General features: G+C 48.8%; 1 protein-coding gene across 2 annotated transcripts; it reads right to left on the bottom strand.

Annotated features, from left to right (window-relative positions):
• Positions 1 to 523: 523 nt before the first annotated feature.
• Positions 524 to 20,214, bottom strand: LPO (lactoperoxidase; the record flags this gene model as incomplete). 2 transcript variants are annotated; one of them, XM_082604861.1, is made up of 12 exons in its annotated part: positions 524 to 892; positions 1,079 to 1,316; positions 2,084 to 2,257; positions 3,110 to 3,356; positions 7,835 to 7,995; positions 9,629 to 9,953; positions 11,426 to 11,632; positions 12,377 to 12,506; positions 12,836 to 12,953; positions 14,269 to 14,429; positions 18,830 to 18,917; positions 20,139 to 20,214. In XM_082604861.1, the coding sequence occupies 12 exons, from the start codon at positions 20,212 to 20,214 to the stop codon at positions 685 to 687; spliced, it is 2,133 nt and encodes a 710-aa protein (XP_082460987.1). In that variant the 3' UTR covers positions 524 to 684. The 2 variants fall into 2 exon arrangements, with proteins under 2 accessions (XP_082460987.1, XP_082460988.1); XM_082604862.1 differs by lacking the exons at positions 14,269 to 14,429; positions 18,830 to 18,917.
• Between the last annotated feature and the right edge of the window lie 215 nt (positions 20,215 to 20,429).

Here is a 20,429-nt window from a genome sequence, read left to right on the forward strand (position 1 = left end):
GCCCCTTGCCTCCTCCTTTTCTTTGAGAGCACTTTGAAATCCCACCAGACTGTGCCCTGTCACCCCATAGACTCGTGCACACGACCTGTTGGTGCTGAGACATGTCTGAACTGTAAATATCCAGTTACTCATTTGGCAGTGATTCCAAGGCCTGCCTTGGGAGGGAAACAAGGTCATTGCCAGCACCTGTAGTCAATCACCAGATGTTTACTGAGCACTTACTATGTGCTGAGCACCATGCTGGGGGCCACGGGACACGCTTGGAAGTGGGCTGAAGTCCCAAGCTCAAGGAGTTTACAATCTCGGGGAGTTTATAATCACGGGGAGTTTACAATCACGGGGAGGAAAGATAAGGGTGTAAAGGCCTTGACTTGTCCAGGGGAGAGGATGGCTGACATCTAGCAAGCTAGACTGGAAGGTATCTCAGAGGGTATCTCGGAGTCTTGACGGAAAGGTGGGTTTCCACAGGCAGAGAGAATGGAGTCAAGAGGAAGAGCTGGAGAGGCCGAGGGGCTGGCCTCGGGCTTGAGCAAGGTGTGCATCCAGGGAGTGTAGAGAGACCTGGCTGGAAAGAAGACTAGGTATGGAGCTCTAAGGGACCGGGTCACTGAGCTTGCTTGAAGTGGCATCGTGGACCAAGGGGACCTTTACTGCACAGTTTGGGAGGCCGTGGAGTCCAGGCCCCTAATTCTCCTTGGAGGCCCATGGTGAGAGGTCCAGCTTATCGATGGCTGAGCAATCCACAAAGCCTTGGGGGTAGCTGTTGACTTGGAAGGGGTGCAGCGGGACCTTGGTGACGTGGGTGTTGTCACAGACAAGGCGTGAAAAGGACATTTTCTGTAGAGAGTTCCGCTGCTCCTCAGTGAAGACCCCAGGGTTCTCCCACCAGAACCTGCAGAGACAGAAGCAGAGTCTCTCCATACAGCCCAGCTGTTGGACCCTCCCCAGTCTGCCAGAGGGGAAGGAAGGAGGTCACCGGAACATGCCAAGGTCTGGCGTCAGTCCTCCTGTAGGACGCCCACGGCCCACCTCCGAGAAGGGATGCCCTCCACGCCCTCCCCGCTGAGGTCTCACTCGCCTGTCTCCATCACGGATCTGCTGGAACTGCCTTCCCAGGAGGCAGGCCAGGAGATGCCCCACCTCGCCCCTTTCTACCAGGGGCTCAGCGATGGCCCCTATCCAGATGTCAATATTGTCAGGGGTCCCGTAGAGATCCAGTAACTTCTCAGCCAGCACCTTGTTCTTCAGCACGGCCTGCAGCTCCTGCAGTGTTTGGGGCTGTGAGAGGCCACAGAAGCCTCTCCAGGAGTTGTACCCTAGGGCAGAGAGGCTGGAGCTGTCTCATCCCCCTTGCAGACATGCCCACTCCAGCTCCATCAGCCCCAGAAAGTCTGTGTTCACAGCCCTTGGAATAGGGAGTCAGTGAGCCATTGTTTTATACTGTGGCACTTAAGCTTCGAGGGGGCTTGTAGGTTATATGGTGCTTACTATGGGTCCAGGAACTATTCTAAGCACCATACACAAACATAAATTGAAGAATAGAGATGTCAAGTAACTTGCCTAAGGTCACATAAGTAGAAAGGGCATAGCTGGAATTCGAACCCAGGCAGTCTGGCTCTTAAGTACTGCATTTAGGAAGATCCGATTGTCGTTGTTTTCCCTCTGTTATCCTTTTCTTCATATTTTCTGGACGTTTAAACTGGTTTTACAAGTCAGTTGTTGATTTCTTTCATTTGAGGAGCTCAAAGAAAGTACCAGATGTGTTCTCTGGCCTCTGCATTAAGGTGAATGGAAGATTCCATTTCACAGATGAGCAAAGTGAGTTTTAAAAACGGGCATCTCTGCACTTCCAAGGTGGTCCAGTGGTTAAGACTCTGCTTCCACTGCAGGGGGCACGGGTTCTATCCCTGGTCAGGGAACTAAGATCCCACATGCTGCGTGGCGCGGTCAAAAAAAAAAAAGGGCATCTCTGCCTTCTGTTTTAGAAGTGATCAGCTCCTCAGGGCTACAGACGAGAGTCCCTTGGAACCCCAGAAAGTAGCTAAAAGTTCCCCAGGCCTGGCAGGACCCTAGGCCCACTCACCAGGCATCCCATGGTCCCGGCAACGCTGTATGTTGATGGCAGCCAGGTCAAAGCCGTGGATCCTGTGAGTGGGTTGGAAAAGCTTGTTGCGCAGCTCGCCGGTCATCATTTTATTCTGATTCATCGATTTGGACTTCTTGGCCAGCAGGCCCCGCACCAGAGGGTCAATTCCACCTGCAAGGGAGACCCAGAGGCCACGTTGGGGATGGGGGCAGCTGGGGACATCTTCCACTGCTGGCTCCTCCCTCCACCAGACATTTTCTCTTTCTCAGGTGAAAGAAGGGCCAACTGCACCTCTCAGGCTGGAAGTGGGGAGAGAGGAGCACAATGCAGCCCGCAGGGTATGCTGGGGGCTGGGGGTCAGTCCAGACCACCTGCCGTCCTGGGGTGATGGCATGAGCATAAACTTAGGGTTTCTTTCAAGCTCCAGTTCAGAGAGTTGGCTCCTCCTCCTCCATATGTTCCCCCAATGAACTGTGCAGCTTGGGAAGAGATGTCAGAAATCTCTGGAAAATGCCCTGACTTGTCAGGCCTTAAGTAAAGCCAGTTTTAACACAGCCCAACTCAGGATAAAGGGGAGCTGGGTTCAACCTTTGGCACTTAATGTAGGTGGAAAGCCGTAGAGGAGAGCACAAAAGAGCAATTTTTTTTTTTTACCAGACCCAGGAATTATTTCTGCAGGGATCAGAGAAGCCTGAGGCAGGGAAAGAAAACAGGGAAAACTCGGCATCTTAAAGGCCAGCGGAAGAAAGAAAGAATAGTAACTAATATTTAGTGACCACCTCCTGTGTGTCGGGAACCATTGTAGGGCGCTTTATACATATATTTCTATTTTTTTATATCCTATGAGATAGGTATTATTACTGTCCCCATTTTACAAATGAAGAAGCTGAGGCTCCGTGAGGTGAATTCACTTGCCTAGGGTCACACAGGAAGTGCCTGGAGTCTGACTTCCAAGACAGGTTTCCCTAGAAGCAGGCTACAGAGTGAGACAGCTAGTGACAATGCTTCCCTGAAAGGACATACCATCTTTGACTATCCTCCAGGTGTTGAAGAAGAGGGTGTGTAGGGGGAGCTCCAGACCCCATGGCTGATAATTCTCATCCAGGCGGAACACAGTGGAGGGAACCTCCAAGTGGCCAAAGCGGAAGGCGAAGGTGAAGACATTGGAAATTCGGGGATCCACAGAGTTGTTATAGCCTTGGTATGGAGGGATCCACTTTTGCATCTCATCACCTAGCACAATGGGTAGGTAGTCCCTAAAGGTGATAATCTGGAAGGAGAAACAAGTCATGAGAAAAGGGTGTGAGAAGCCCTACCTCTGGCCACAGTGGACGGGCCCAGCTGTGGCACCAGACTAAGCTGGTTAGTCAGATTCTCTCTCTCAGGAACTTAGATTTCAGATGCAGTTATTCAAGAAATTATAGCTTGAATAGAAATAGCTATTCAAGCTATTTCTGGTGGTGCTCTATCTGAGGGGACAGATGGGGTGATATGGGCTGTCATTTTCTATCATGTGCAGAAAAGCAGAGAAAACCCATCTGCAGAGAAAGAGAGTGGAGAAGTGAAGAGAGGAGCAGAGAGGAGGGAGAGAGAGAGTGAGAGTAGCTGCGTAATTCCAGATGGTTTCCAGTCTCTGGCTCTCACCCTAGTTGAGGCCCAACTACACTCCCTGCCTGGGGGTTCTGGGAGAAACCCTTACTAGCTTCCAGTTGATACATGTATAGGGTGAACCTGTACTGAACATCTGAACTAGCTTGCATGGGTTTGTTTTTCTTGTGGTCCAAGAAGCCTTATTATGGATGAAAATCCATATGTTGAAGCTCTAACCCTCTCATTTGACTGTATTTGAAGATAGGGCCTGTAAAGAGGTAATTAAGGTTAAATGATGTCATAAGGATGGAGTCCTAATCCAAAAAGACTAGTGTCCTGATAAGAGGAGAGAGACGCACGCACAGGGGAAAGACGTGTGACCTCCAGAAAGGAAAGAAGAATGATATACTGTGTAACTCTACACCCATCAACAGCAGAATACAAATACTTTCTAAGGACCTATGGAACATTCAACAAGATAACCATACCAGGGTTATAAAATAAACCTTAGCAAATTTGAAAGAATCGAGATCATAAGAGTATATTCTCTGACCATGATGGAATCAAATTAGAAATCAGTGACAGAAAGGCAGCAGAAAAATCTCTAAACACTTGGAAGTAAAACAATATACTTCTCAATAACCCATAGGTCAAAGAGAAAGTCTGAAACGAAGAAACAACAACAAAACATACACAGTGAATTAAAATGAAAATACAACATATCAGTATTTGTGGGATACAACTAACAGTGCTAAGAGGGAAATTTATATCACTTGTAATACTTATGTTAGAAAAGAAGAAAGCTCTCAAATCAATAATCTAAGCTCCTACCTCAATAAACTAGCAGGAAGAGCAAAGTGAACCTAAAGCAAGCAGAATAAACTAAAGAAGAAAAGTCACATGATTATCTACATCAATGCAGAAAAACCATTTGACAAAATTCCACATCTATTCATGATAAAAACCCTCAGTACGCTAGGAATAGAGCAGAACGTCCTCAACTTCATATAGAGCATTTACAAAAAAAAAATCACAACTAACTATACTTAATGGTGAAACCTTGAATGCTTTTCTTTTACTATTGGGAAGACAAGAATGTCTGCTGTCATCACTCTTATTCAGTATAGTAATGGAAGTTGTAGCCACTGTAACAAGGCAAGAAAAAGAAATGAAAAACATACAAATTAGAAAAGAACGAATATAATTGACATTATTTGTAGATGACATGACTATCTATGTAGAAAATCCCAAGGAACCTACAGAACTCCTGGAACGAATTGCGTTCAACAAGGTCATAGGATACAGAATCAACACATAAAAATCAATTGTATTTTTATACACTGATAATGAATAAGTGGAAACTGAAATAAGAGATGTAATACCACTTACAATTCCTCCAAAGGAAATGAAATACTCAGGTATAAATGTAATAAGCATGTATAGGATCTGTATGATTAAAATTATAAAATGCTGATGAAATAAAGAAAATCTAAATACTTGGAGAGACATACTATGTTTATATAGTGGAAAACTCAACATTGTAAAGATGTCAATTGTCCCTAAATTGATCTATAGTTTTAATACAATTCTTATCGAAATCTCAGCAAGATTTCTTTGTAGACATAGATAAGCATGTTTTAAAATATATATGGAAAGGTAAAGACCCTACAATAGCCAAAATAATTTTGAAAAAGAATAAAGTGAGGAGTCATTCTTCCTAATGTTGTCTTATTATATAGCTATAGTTATTAAACACTGTGGTACTGGTGTAGGAATAGACACATAGACTAGTGGAATAGAATGGACAACCTAGAAATAGATGGACATAAATATGCCCAAATAGTTTTTAAAAATTTTTAATTTTATATTGGAGTATAGCCGATTAACAGTGTTGTGAGAAGTTTCAGGTGCACAGCAAAGCGACTCAGCCATACATATAAATGTATCCAGACTTCCCTCCCATCCAGGCTGCCACATAATGCCCAAATAATTTTTGACAATGGAGCCAAAGCAATTCAAAAGAAGAAAGACAGCCTTTCAATAAGTGGTGCTGGAGCAATTAGACAACCATACCCCCCACCCCAAATGAACCCTGACCTAAGCCTTATGCTTTATACAAAAATTAACCTCAAATGGATCATGGACTTAAATGTAAAAGATAAAACTATAAAATGTCTAGAAAAATAAAACCAGGAGAAAAACCTCTGGGACCTAAGACTAGGGAAAGAATTGAAACTTGACACCAAAACAAAATCTATGAAAGGAAAAAACTGATAAATTTGGCCTCATCAAAATTAAAAACTCTTACTCTGCAAAAGACCTTATTAAGAAAATGAAAAGACAAAGTACAGACTGGGAGAAAATATTTACAGTCACATATCTGACAAAGGATTCATATCTAGAATATATAAAGAACTCTCAAAACTCAACAAAAAGACAAAATCCATTTTGAAAATGGGCAAAATATATGAACAGATGTTTTACTGAAGAGGATATCCAGATGGCAATAAAGTACATGAAAAGAAGTTCAATATGATCAGCTATCAGATAAATGCAAAGTGAAACCACAATGCAGGGCTTCCCTGGGGGCGCAGTGGTTGAGAGTCCACCTGCCGATGCAGGGGACACGGGTTCGTGCCCCAGTCCGGGAAGATCCCACATGCTGCGGAGTGGCGAGGCCTGTGAGCCATAGCCGCTGAGCCTGTGAGTCCAGAGCCTGTGCTCCGCAACGGGAGAGGCCACAACAATGAGAGGTCCGCATACCACAAAAACAAACAAACAAAAACCCCACAATGCAATATCACTACATACCTATCAGAAAGGGTAAAAAAAAAAAGTGATGACACCAAATAATGACCAGAATGCAGAGAAACTGGATCATTCATACATTGCTGGTGGGAATGTAAAAAACAGTACAGCCACTCTGAAAAATACTTTGGCAGTTCCTTTTAAAACTAAAAATGGACTTAGCATATAACCCAGCAATTGCACTCTTGGGCATATATCCCAGAGAAATAAAAACCTATTTTCATGCAGGAACTTATCCACGAATGTTCATAGCAGCTTTATTCATCATAGCCCCAAATTGGAAGCTATGCAAATGTCATTCAATAGGTGAATGGTTAAACAAAACATGGAATACTACTCAACAAAAAAATGAACAATTGATGTATGTAGCAAGTTGGATGAACCTCAAGGAAATTATGCTGAAAGTAAAAAGCCAGTCTCAAAAGAATACATACTGCATGATTTCATTTATATAATACTCATGAAATAACATAACTGTACAGATGGAGAACAGATTAGTGGTTGCCGGGGGTTAGGGATGTGGGAAGGGGGAGGGTGGATGTGGCTATAAAAAGGTAGCACAAGGGAGTCTGTGGTGATGGTAGAGGTAAGTGTCGTTATTGTGGTGGTGGTTACATGAAACTACATATGTGATACACTTACATGGAGCTACACACACACACACACACACACACACATCCCTCACATGAATTGACTGCACTTATAACTGGTGAAATCTGAATAAACTTTATGGTTCGTATCTATGTTAACTTCTGGCTTTTGATATTGTACCATAGTTATGCAAACTGTTAGCACTGGGAGAGACTAGGTGCATGTGCTTTTTTTTTTTGATACAACTTCCTGAGCATCTACAATTATTTTTAAATAAAATGTTTAAAAAATATGTGTATGGTTAATATCGACATATCAACTTTTCTAAGTCTCTTCTAGTTAGTCAATCAGTCAATCAACAATAGCAATGGACTATGCCTGTGACATGTGGCTTAGGTGTGGAAAATTTTAGAAGATAATCCAATCAAAACAATCAAAAGAACTGTGACGTAACGGTCCCAGGAGTGATGGAGCCTGTGGTCCCAGTGGTGGCCCCTGGGCGGGCACACTGAGGGACTGGCATATGAATGACTCTCCAACACCCTGAATCCAGGGATTCATTTTGGGGCCGAGAAGCTGAAGAAACAAAAGGGAGGGTTTAAAAGAATGAGACAGTGAGAAAGAAGCAGTAGAGGAGAGGAGGGGGAAATGGAGGTGTGGAAAGCCGAGGAGGTCACTGGCCGCGTGGCCGCGGGCAGAGGGCAGAGCCAAGAGCAGAAGTGAGGCTGGCACATGAGGCAGCTCTCCTGAGCCTCTTACCTGCATGAAGGCTCCTAGGATTTTCCGGGCTTCCTGGTAGAGCTTCTCTCCATCCCAATGAGGGTTGAGTCTCTTTAGTTCCCTGGCCAGCCGGTTGTGCTCTCGGAGAAGGAGGGTGTGGGAAATGGCCAGCAGGATCTGCTCTGAGGCTCGGGGATCTCCTGAAAGCCCAGAAGGCAGAAGGGTGTGTCCCTCCCTGAGCAGCCCCAGAACCCAGTAACTGCACAAAGAATAAATGTGGTGTCCCAGAGGGAAGCTCTCCTAAGACCCTCCTTCCAGTTAGTTTAAGGTGGAGAGAGATCGGGGTTGCGATTCATAGATTTGAATCCCAGGTCTCCACACACACTTTTTAGTTCTGTCACTTTGGACAAGTTACTTAACATTGCTAAGCCTCAGTCTTCATATCTGTGAAAATGGGGCTAATAAGGTCGAACCCACAAGACTGTGGTAAAGAAAGACTACATACAGGTGACATTAAAAAGTAAAATTTTGCTAATTAAATCCCAACTGCCTTCTAAGACGGGACCTACAAATAAACGAGGGGCTTTTTATTGTGCGGAACAATTTGGATGGTTTTAGGAATGCAAGTTTGAGGGTAAGAGCTTGGGTAGGGTTGAATTCCTCTGTGTAATAAGGGAGAAGAATCTAGAGATGGAGGCTATTGGGAGGAGAGGGTCATATAGATGGTAAAAGACCAGCTGTTTCATAAGGGGACTTCTCCTTGTGTCCTCTAATCTTCAGGAAATTCTATTAAATTCATGAATGCTTGGTCTTACTGGATATTTTAATGGAAAACAGGAAGGGCTTAGTTTTGTGTCTGGACTGATGTGAGATGTGTATGGACACAGAATCCAAGAGCTCTACCAAGAGATCTGGGTCTTCTGCCATGTCTGGGTGGGCTGGGGGTTTGTCCTGGGAGAGTGGATTTTTGGAAGAGAGAAGGCCTCCAGAAGCCAAAGGCAGAGAAGACCAGGAGGGCATGAGCCTCCAGAATGAGGAGAAGTGGAGGGCTTTGGCTGCGTACAGGCTACGTGCAGTGGGGACTTTGTGCCAAGTTTATAGAAAGCCTTAAAAATATACATTCCTCTTAATCTAGAACGTTCTCCTCTAGGAAGTTATCTTAGTAAAATTATTAAAAATGAGCACAAGAATTCATCAACAAGGATGCTCAGGACCTTAACAAAAATGAACAAACAAAAAATCACAGAAAAACTAGAAATGACACAAATATCTCCAAGTAGGGTTGATAAAATAAATTATGATAAATATATGTCATGGAATACCAGGCAGCCATTAAAGATCATGATGTAGAAGAATATTTAAAGATGTGACACATTAAGAGAAGACATCAGCTTACAGAAAATTACTTCTAGTATGACCCCAATTGTGTAAAACAAGGTAGAACTAGATCTAGGATAGAAAAAAACTGGAAACATAGGCATTAAAATGCTAACAATGATTATCTGTGAGTGGTGGGACTGTGTGGATTTTCTTATTTTCTTTGTGCTTTACTGGACTTCCTTAATATTTTTTTATTAATACAGTGAACACATGTTCTTAGATTCTGTATTCATCTGCACCCTTCTGCCAGTCCTGGACCACTGCCCACAGCAGTGGTGGCTTGGTGTGTGTTTTTCCAGAAGACAATGAGAAGAAGCAATGGTAAAGCCTCCCTGGAAGCCGCCCAGTGGCCTCGAGAAGCTTTTCTGGCCTTCCTCTGCTCTCAGGCCCCAGGATAATCCCCTTGGATAATCCCCTTGTCCTTTGGTCCCTCCGTTGCCAGCCTAGACTCACCTGTCAGGAAGCAGGGCACACGGGCAGTGGTGTTGATGAACTCACAGGGGCTCGGCTTCTTGTTGTCAAAGGGCGGGTAGGCCAGCCCATGGTCCTGGGCCTCCTGGTTGATGGCCATGAGGCCCAGTGGGCTGCTGAGATTCCGGAGGCGGCTGGCCAGGCTGGGCTCAGGGCTGTACACTAAACTGGCGTCCAGGAAGGAGGTCAGAGCATTGATCTGCTCTCGGGCCAATGACTGGCAAGGTGGAGTGGGGCAGACAAAGCCGGCTCGGAAGAAAGGCATGCATTTCCCTTGAGTCTTCACCTTGGGGTCGTTGCACGGGAACTGCAGAGAGATCGGGGTGGGTGACTGGGCAGAGGTGGTACAGCTGACAACCTCTCCCCAGGGTAGGTCTGGATGCAGCTGGCAAAGATGCTGATGGTGCCCTCCTGGGACCCTGGTACCAGACAATGGCTCCAGATGCCTCCTGCTGATGCTATAAATCCTGGGCCCCCAACTCCCTGAAGGTCACTACATCTGCTGGGTAAAAGGGCTGAGGGGGAATCATTCAATCTTTCATAGCAAAAGCTCCAAATTTTTGGTTGAGAGGGAGTCCTGAGATCCTGGCATAAGGAAGCAGGACATGAGGCAGGAAAGGGTTTGTTAATAATTACTACTAACAACAGCTACCATTTATTTATTCTGCACCTACCATGTGCTTGGCACTATGCATACTTTATCTCATTTTGGTCCTCATAAAACCCTGTAAGGTAGACAATTCTGTCCCATTTTACACGTGAGAAAACGGAGGCTCAGAAAGGTTAGTAATTTGCCCAAGATCTTACAAACTGAAAGGTGAAGATGTGGGATTCAGATCGAGGCTGACCTTACTTCACACCTTATGCTCTTTATACCACAACACAGAGTCCCGATGTGTGTGAGTGAATAAATCATTCTCTAACTGTAAAATCATGAATAAGAAGAAAGGTGCACCACTGCAAGTTCCCTTCTCTTCCTGCTGGAAATGCCCACAAATGCCTGCCACTCATCCTGACTCATCCATTCTGGGAGTAGCCTTCCCGACTCTGAGATGACTTACGGTAGCATTCCACAAATTTCACTGTCTATAAAATGAATCTCCTGGGGATTCCGATAAAATGTAGATTCTGCTTCCCAATGTCTGGGATGAGGTTTGAGATTTTACCTTTCTAATAAGACCCCAGGTGACATCAGTGCTGCTGGGCCAGGGATGAAGACAACACTCCCCAGAGCTTCCCAATTTTGCCCTTAGTGATTACTTGTCCATTTCCCACACAGGTTCTTTGTCCTTGAGGGAAGGGACAGTGTCTTGTTCACCTTTGAATTCTAAGTGTTTAGTGTACTGCCTGGCACAGAGTAGATGATTAATGTCTATTTGCTAAATAAATGGGTGGGTGGGCTTCCCTGGTGGCGCAGTGGTTGAGAGTCCGCCTGCCGATATAGTGGACACGGGTTCGTGCCCCGGTCCGGGAAGATCCCACAGCCGAGCAGCTGGGCCCGTGAACCATGGCCGCTGAGCCTGTGCGTCCGGAGCCTGTGCTCTGCAACGGGAGAGGCCACAACAGTGAGAGGCCCGCGTACCGCATACATACATACATACATACATACATACATACATACATACATAAATAGGTGAGTGAATGAATAGATGTGTGAGGCTTGGGAACCTGTCAAATCAACATTCAAGATCTCCAAGAGGTCCTGGCTGACAGGCTGGGAATGTCTGCCACATCAGGGAGGCAAGGGGTTTGCCAGGGACCTGCAGCTGCAGGACGTACCATGATGGGGAAACAGTTGTCTCCCTGGATACAATGCTCATCACACTGCACTTTGGAGTACTCGCTGCTCCCCAGTTCCGTGTCAGGGGCAAAATCCAGGTCGTGGTCCACAATTTGACCCCACTGCATTAAGAGCAGGGACCTGTTTGGGTCCAGAACACCCTCTTCATTTAGGTAGCCTACAATCTTGTTGGATACCTCACGGGCCTACAGGTGGAGAGAGGACAGGGAGGAAAAGGTGTTTTGAGGATTCAGATTCAGCTGCAGTTTATAGAGTACCTATGATGTAACAGGTACACTTCATCCTCATGACAAGCTTATGAGGTAGGTGGCATTACCCCATTTTGTAGATGAGGAGACTGAGGACTAGACAGGTGAGGTCAACTCACCAAGGTCCTGCTGCTACAAAGGGCCAGGTCTGTATGACTTGCTGGCTTCAAGGCCAGTGCCCTTTCCACTCAAAGAGGGAAAACAAAGACAGGCTGTCCCTGAAGTAAGTGCCACGGAGGTGCCAGGTGTCCGGGAATAGAAGAGGGGCTCTGGGGAGGGCCCGCCAACTCAGACGAGGCCAACAGATAGGAGGTCCCGGCAAGCACCAGCTGATGCACTCCAGGGGCTGGGGCAGGGCAAGCGCGAACAGGATGGGGCAGGGAAGCCATCTGCCTGGGAGACCCCAGGGTACTTGGCCTGACGGCAGCTGGGACATGACCATCACGTGGCTGGGCTCCGGGACCTGGACTCTGCTGCTCTCTAGTGGCATTTTCCGGAACAGCACCAGGGAGGAAGTCCAAATCTCCATCTCTCTCCGGATGCGGTTCTACCGCGCGCCTGTCCTCGCACCTATTTCTTCTTCCTTTCCTTGTGTGTTTGTGGGAGGGCATCCCTTCCCCTTTGACTCCCATCTTTCACCCGCCTGCTCGGGGCTCGCCCCCACCCCGTGTCCGCCCTCACCAGCGGGACAGGGAAGCCGTTCCGCGTCTTCCTCGGCGTCCAGCCGAAGGGCAGGGAGAGCCCGTCCTCGTACTCCGCCGGCAGCCAGCGCGCCAGCGCCCTGTTGGACGCGCCCAGCGCGGGGTTCCTCCTGAAACCGCAAGACCGGCCCTCAGCCTAGGCGGTGGGTTCGCTCCGGGGTCCGCTTCTCCGCAAACCCCACGGGGATCCCCTGGGGAAAGGTGCTCCTTCCAGTGGGATGCAGTGGTCTCTTTAGAAGGTGGGGAAATTAGCGGGGTTCCAACAGAACAGATTCCAGTGGGACGCTTGTCCAGGAGGGTAAGGCGGTGGGAGTTATGCCTGTAATGCCCAAGTGGCAAAGCCCCTGGCTGGGCTGAGCAGGGCAGGTGGGCTGGGCAGAGGGGTTGGCTGTGGTGATCGGGAGAACCTGCCTCCTAAACCCACCTACTGGCCACTCACCTGTTATTACAGTCTCCCGTGATGGTGCGGTAAGGGCTGTTCTCATCACATTTCACCAAAGGAACTGGGGCATCACAGCCCACCTCCTGAGAGAGTGCAGTCAAGTCCAGGCTAGGGTCTGAAAGAGAAGGGATGCCCAAAGGGCTGAGTTCTTTCTCCATTCTGAGGCCCTGAGGGGAGGTTCATTTTTTGAACTTGATTTTTGGGGGAATACCTTTTACGTTCTAAGTAAGCATTTCGCATTGAATCCTGACAACTCATTAAGGTAAGAATTTAAGTTCTCATTTTACGAGAGAACGAGACTTGCCCAAGGCCACACAGATAGGAACGGTCTCCAGAATTCTTAGTAGTTCTTTGTCTATCAGACCCTCTGAATCAACAGATCTTTCTTTTAGAACAATACCCCTGAGAGGTCAGGTACATGTTAGTATGAGTTAGTTTGAGAAGATTGCTTTTCTTCTAAAGCTCCACTGACGTCTAAGGTCCCAAGCACGCAGGGATCTAGATAGGAAAGATGTTGGGAACGGACAGGGCATTTTTAGGCGAGGGGCGCCGTGATCTCGGCGGGAGTAACAGAGTGGGGAGCTTTAGGCATCAGAGACCTCCACGTGGGCGCAGAATGGGAAGAGCCACCAGCGTCCTAATGCAGCCTGAAGGGAATCCGGCTCTGGGGGCCTTCTTTGGGGGCTCACCTGCGGAGGTTGGCAGGGGCCGAGGTTCAGGCCCCAGCACCTTTTGAGTCTCAGAGTCCAAAGTGCTTCCTACTTCTCCCTACCTTGTCCTGGTTTCCTCCTTTTGGAGCTTTGGAATTTGCCCAAGTCCTAGGCCAGGTGTCCTCCCCCGCTTGAGGTTTCCCCAGGGAGAACGTGCAGCCTCTTCCTCCCGTCAAGACCAATCCCCTTCCTCCGTGACCCACCGTGAACAGTGACATTTGGTAGGGGGTGGGGGGGAGGGGTTGAGGAGGTCAAGATCAATCCATCGGCTCATTGTTTCAGCTCCACGGTACCCAGAACAGGCGAGACAGCTCATCACCTGTGACGTAATCCCAGGAAATCCCCCCTGACACAGGTGGCTGAAATGTCCCCTCCACAGGCGGAAATGGTGACACTGTGGTTTGGGACAGGGAGCCCGTGTTTATTAACTTTAGCCCTTCCTCTGGACAGAGGCCTTACAGATGGTGTTATAACAAAAGGCACAAATGTCCCCTCATTTGGAGTTGGCAATGTGACCTTGCTGGGCCCAAGTTCCTTTCTCTGCAAAAGGAGCATTGGCCTGGCTGTCCTCCCAGCCCCTCCTTGCTCTGCAGTCCGTGATTCTGACGGAGAGAGAGGACGTGGCTCCCAGTACGAACTGTGGCTTTTGGTGGCTTGTGTTCCCTCCTGCGGAGAGATGACCGCTTCCTGCCATCAGAGGGCTGGGGGGGTTTTCTGTACCTGTGACGTTGATCCCAGTCGCTTTCTGCCTCAGTCTCTTTAAGGACTCCTCCCACACCTGCCCGTGGCGGATGGCCACGCGGGTCCAGCCCTTGGCGTGCTTGAGGTATTTGGAGAGCTGTCGGGTGGTGGGCGCCTCAGAGCTCATGGCCGTCTTCAGGCTACAATGGAGAGCAACGGGGGGGTCATGACCGGGCCCTCGGCTCCGACCCTGTAGCAGGGGTGTGAGGTGCTGTGTGTGTACAGTGGGCAGCATGCAGGAGACCCCCACTTCTGTGCTCTCAGGATCTTTTCTTAGCTCTCCTCTGATGCCTCTGGGAAATCTCCTCTGGGAGGAGGAAGCTACCGTGTGTCTTTAAGCTTCATTAAGTCTGGTTCTGAAGGAAGGCAGACAGATGGCCATGAGCACTTCCTGAATTAGAGTCAGAGGGTTGCAGCTGTGCTGGCTGCTTCCGAATCCGTTGGGGAACCCTAAAAACACCTAAGTCCCAGGATGTACCGATTCTGACCGACGAACCCCTGACCGTGGAGCTGGCCTCGTGCACCGAGAATTCTGGAAATAACATGCCTATGGGCCCCAGGTCTGCCCATGAAAGCATCCTTCATCCCATCTGGCCCTAGAGTTAGTGCAGAGTTTGTTTAGTTGTGGCTGTAGCATCTAGCCTCTTGTTGACCATTTCTTGGGCCAGATGTTCAGGCTTTGTCTTAATTACCTATCTATAAAAAGAGAAGCCAAAACCCTTTCTACTACCAAGAAGTTGGTGACCAAGGGCAAGGTGGTGTCAGAAAAGCCCCTGCATGAGAACCCTCTCCCCCGTCCTGTGCCTCAGTTTCTTGTGTGTGAGATGAGGGGTCCTATGAGATGATCTTTACAGCTCTAAGACTGAAATTTTGGAAGTGACTCAAATTCTCACAAAGGCAACCCTGCTCTGGGGATATGCGTCACAGGCTGTAACTCCTGGCCTGTCCCTGTGGATCAGGTTATCGATTCTACTTCAAGCATGAGGGGGCCTGATGCTCAGCCTGAGGGGCAACAATGGGTGATGACTGAGCTGTAATCACCAGGCCTGACCCCTTCCAACCTCCCCCCAACCTCGGTAAGAAAGAACCCAAGAAGATAAGCCAGACTGCCTTTTGTTGCTGTTACAAGAGACATCATGGCCCAGTGGCCCAGACTGCTGCACGGCATGTCCAATATGGTAACCGCTAGCCACATGTGGCTGTTTAACTGGAAATTCATTAAAATTAAATACAATTAAAACTTCAGTTCCTCAGTGTCACTAGCCACATTTCAAGGGCTCCGTAGCCACATGTAGTCAGTGGCTCCTGTATTGGACAGCACTGACCTAGAGTTTGAACCCTGGTTCCCCCAGGATTGGCTTACAGACCTGACCTCTGAGTGAGCTAGGACTCCCTGTGTTACTTACATCCGGGCCTTTGGAGCACGCTGGCTGGGTTTGACTCCTGCTGCTACCTAGTAGCTGGTGCCTTTGAGCAAGTTACTCAACATCTCTGTACCCAATTTCCTTACCCATAAAACGAGGATACTGATCGTAGTCACGTTATTTGATCATTTTGACTTCAAAACCAGCTATTTCACAGAGTTGGATTTAGCACTTTCTAGGAGTTGGGGGAGGAAGGCATGTGAAGTGCTGAGAGCTGTCTCTGGCACAGAGTAAACACTCACACGTGTTAGCATCAGCGCCATCACCATCATCATGGGTCCCAAAGGGCCCCCCCACCCAAGACAGAAGGTATGTTGCTGGGCCTCCCAGGGCTCCACCCAAAGGTCCCATGCAAGGCCCTACCTGTTCCTGCCTTTCTCCCCTGGCTAGCGTTCTGCGCAGTCTCCTGCCTGACCTTGACTCACCGGGGACTTACCTCCTGCTCTGACTCAGGGCCGGGCTCCACGGGAGCAAGCAGGGCCTCGGAGGAACTCTTTTTCCATCTCCAGGCCCACCCCCTTGTCCTAGCCCCCATGCTCTCCCATCTGGATGGCCACAGCAGACTCCTAATGGGACTCACGCCTCCTCTCCTGTCCTTCTCCCATCCGTTCTCCAGCCGGCTGCAGGAAGGCGCTTTTTCGAACGAAATGCAGACCAGGCCACTCTGACTGAAGCACTTTCTTGGCTCTCCCTGTGACGTGCATGAATCCACAGGCTTACTGTGTATGTGCTCGTGATGTTGTGGGATCTTTGCCTCTATCTAGTTCCCAAACATTTTCATCACCCTCCAAGGAGACCCTGCACCCATGAACAGCCAGCCCAGTCCCTCCCTTCTCCCCCAGCCCCTGTCAGCCACTGCTGTGCCTCTGAGTATCTGGCCCTCAGGCTCCACCTGTGTGGCCTCTTTCCCTACTGCCGCCACCAGCGTGGCCCTCCTTTCTGTTTCCTGAGCACCCTAAGCTCTTTCCTGCCTCAGGACCTTTGCCTTTGCTGCTCCCAGACCCTGGCTCTCTACATGGCCGGCTCCTTCTCATCCTCCGTCAGGCTTCCCTGCTCCCTGAGCCTAGAGTAGCAGCCACTGCCCTGTTTATTTCCTTCATTGTCCTTATCACAGATTGTGAGTCACTGGATTGTGTGTGTGCTTGTGAACAAGATGTTTAAATGTGATTCTTGATGTCTCCATGAGACCCCTAAATCCAAGAACTAATCGGTGGGGATGATTTCCAAGGCAGGGTTGGGTCGTCCTGTGCAGCACGACCTGCAGAGGAGGTGATGAAAACCAATTGTGTGGCTTTTATCCTACCCCGACCTTGGGCTATAAAAGGATTGAGTTAAGGAGGGAGAGAGAATGTTCATCTGCAGGTAGTTGCTGAAATACCAGCCATTTCCCTCCTGCCACTGTGGGGCTTCTTCTTTGCACTCAGTCTAGTGACAAGGGCCTTGAGAGGAGGGCCCTGCTGTGTGTCCTGGAGCTATGGCTGGTGGTTGACCCCTGCCCAGAGAGCCTAAAGAAAACAAGAAAAGCAGACATGGCTTGTGCTGTGCGCCTAACAGCAGAGTAAGCCAGACAGGGCAGCCCTCGGCCCCAAATCGGTACATCCTCCAGCAGCAGGGCAAAGCTTTTAGTCTTCTGGAGCATCTTTAAAGGGGACCTGACTCAAGATGGTGTGAGGAGGGGTGAGGGAGGGAGCTGTGAACTACTGGTCAGAAACTTCTCTGGGTCGGAGAGTTGGCAGCAGAATCTCTGAGAGCCGAAAAGCACCCGAGGAGGGAAGGAGCTTCTGACCCAACCCCCAACACCCAGGCACTAAGCTGTCCAGGCCACTTAGACTTTGCCATCCTGTATCTCTCTTACCTCCCCCAGCTTGACCCCTAAGAGTGACAATCCTGGGCTGGGGGATGAGGAGAAGCTCGGGAAAGACGGACGGACGGACCACGCACCCTTCTCACACTATGAAAGCCTAAAGCAGCTCCGAGGGGAGGAAAGTGAGAGGCTCTGGGCTTTCTCTTCTTCTGCTGACATTTGGGTTCCTGAAAGGACTAGAAGTGATCAGAGCACATCTTGTCATCTAAAAGTCGGCAGAAAAGTTATGGGACCTCTTGAGAGTTTATGCAAGGGCCAGAGAGGAATGAAACCCCAAGTCCAGGAGAGGGGCAGCAAGAGGCACCAGTGAGGTTGTTTTCTGCTCGGGGAAGTGGCTACTCTTGTTTTCCTGCCTCTCTAGCTCCAGCATGGGCTTCCTGAGGGCAGGGACCCAGTCTGCATTGCTTATTTCAGGAAACCCAGGCCCTACACGTGGTCGGGAGGTGGCTGACTCTGCTGGTGTCCTGCACGTTTCTCAAGATCATTTGGGCCCATTTATAGCTTTGGCGTGCCCCTCCCCTAGCCGCTGATGGCTCACTCCCGTAACTTTCTTGGGCAATTGCTTCTGAGTCAGGGTGGCTTCCTGGCTGGAGGTGCCTGGGAGTCACACAGTGTGCTACACCGCGCCCCCCACCCCCACCCCCAGTGCCAAGCTTGCAGCACGTCTGGCTGACATCAAGGACCCCTTTGGCAGGTGAAACCTCTGCTCTCTTGCTTGGGGTAGGACAGGCTCTGAGTGCAGCCTACACTCCGGATCTCCCTGTGGGGTCAGCTGGGGCTAGACCTTAAACCACATCCCTGCTTAACCCCTTCTTTTTACCTATCTGGGCTCACTCCCTCACTCTGCTACAGCTTTCGTGAGAGCGCTCCCCGGTAAGCCACCGCATGTGAATCCAGGTCTCAGGTTCTGCCTCAAGGGGACCTGACCTAAGACATGTTGAATGAATGGAGAACTTCTAGGGACAGGCTTTCTGAGACTCTGCAATGCATGACCTAAGGAATCACTCAGCCACGGGGAAGAAAGTGCTTCTAGGATTGGATGAGACCACATCCCCTTCAAGGTAACTTAGAGGCTGAGGATTTTAGGAGCTGTTGGCTTTTACCCATACTTGCCCCATACTCGCAGGTGGGCAGGGGCTGGGGGTGGAAGGGCAGGTTGTAAAATTGCTTTGGCTCATTGGCTTGTCAGGACTGACCTAGAGGCACTCGTCAGCCTAGGAAGAGAAGCATGTGGTATGTGTGTCTCACCTACCTGGTCCGGGAATCCAGGAAGGCCTTGTTGACCTGGATCTTGACCTGACTCACAGCATCAGAGATGGTGAAGGTGCGGGTGGCCTGCTCTTGGAGGGGGAGAAACAAGGAGCAGGGTATCAGACACCCCTCTTTGGAGAAGCCCTTTGGTCTGTCTCCCTCCTTCTCCACCATTATCCCCACCACTCAAACCTGAGCAGACAGAAGATCAAGATTAGGAAACGTTCGACAGGAGGAAAAGCCCAGAATGGGAAGAATACTCTCTGATACTCAATAAGGTGTCAATATCACTCTTTAGGAGTCCAGTAGAATGCATTTGTCCCTCAGTATCCACAGGGGATTGGTTCCAGGACCCCCCAGGATGCTCAAGTCCCTTATGTAAAAGGGCATAGTATTTGTATATAACCTATGCACATCTTCCTGTATACTTTGAATCACCTCTAGATTACTTATAATACTTAATACAATGTAAATGTCATGTAAATAGTTGCCACGGTGGGGTTTTTTTTGGGGGGGGAGCTTCCTGGAATCTTTTAAAAAAATATTTTCAATCCACTGCTTGTTGAATCTGCTGAGGCAGAACCTGTGGATACAGAGGTCTGACTGGACCCAGTGTTGGGATTAAGAAGGTGTGTGACCACTCAGGTTGGCTCTGGGCTCTGGGCTGTGGGGTTTTTTTTGGTTCTTGGTGAGGTGGACCTGAAAACAAGTCCCTCAAAGGGCTTAGCTGATCACAAGGACCCTGAGGTAGGGAAGGGGACGGTGTAGAGTAGAGGTGGGATTCCTCGTTTTACTCGAATTGGGGTCTGGAATGGTGGGGGGATCAGGATGCAGTCTTTGAACAAGGGGAGTGCAGTGGCTTAAATAGCGTCCCTCCAAAATACTTGTCCAACTAGCACCAGAGAATGTGACCTTATTTGGAAATAGGGTCTTTGCAGATGTAGCTAATTAGGAAGAAGTCATACAGGTACAGGATTAGAGTGGGCTCTAAATCCAATGACTTGTGGTCTTATAACAAGAGGAGAGGACACACAGAGGACACCACAGAGAAGAAGGCCATGTGAAGATGGAGGCAGAGATTGGAGTGATGCACATATAAGCCAAGGATTGCTGGGAGCTACCAGAGGCTGGAAGGGGCAAGGAATGATTCTCCCCTAGAGCCTTCAGAGGAGCATGACCCAGCCAACACCTTGATTTTGGACTTCCAGCCTCCTGAACTGTAGGAGAATACATTTCTGTTGTCTTAAGCTGCCCAGTTTGTGGTCCTTTGTTACAGCAGCCCCAGGAAACCAATACAAGGTGGTACTTACCATTTGTGTCAGATTCTGCAACCTGGAACAAGCTCAGGGAAGCCAAAAGGACTGGGAGATGGAAAAGAGCCCTCATCGCTGAAATGAGACCAGGATCAGGATGTGAGCCTTGTAGAGTCCCCATGGGTAGGACTGAATCACAGAAAGGGGGTGGTAAAGCAGAGAAAGCCCAGAGAACATGAGACACCCTAACATTAGAACAGAGGAGGGGAAACCACAGTAACTAACTAAGCATCTACCATATGTGCAGGCCCATGGTAGGTCCTGGGAGAGGGAAAGAGACAGGCTTTG

Source organism: Mesoplodon mirus (assembly GCF_964341445.2).
Source record: "Mesoplodon mirus genome assembly, chromosome: 18".
Taxonomy (NCBI): Eukaryota; Metazoa; Chordata; class Mammalia; order Artiodactyla; family Ziphiidae; genus Mesoplodon; species Mesoplodon mirus.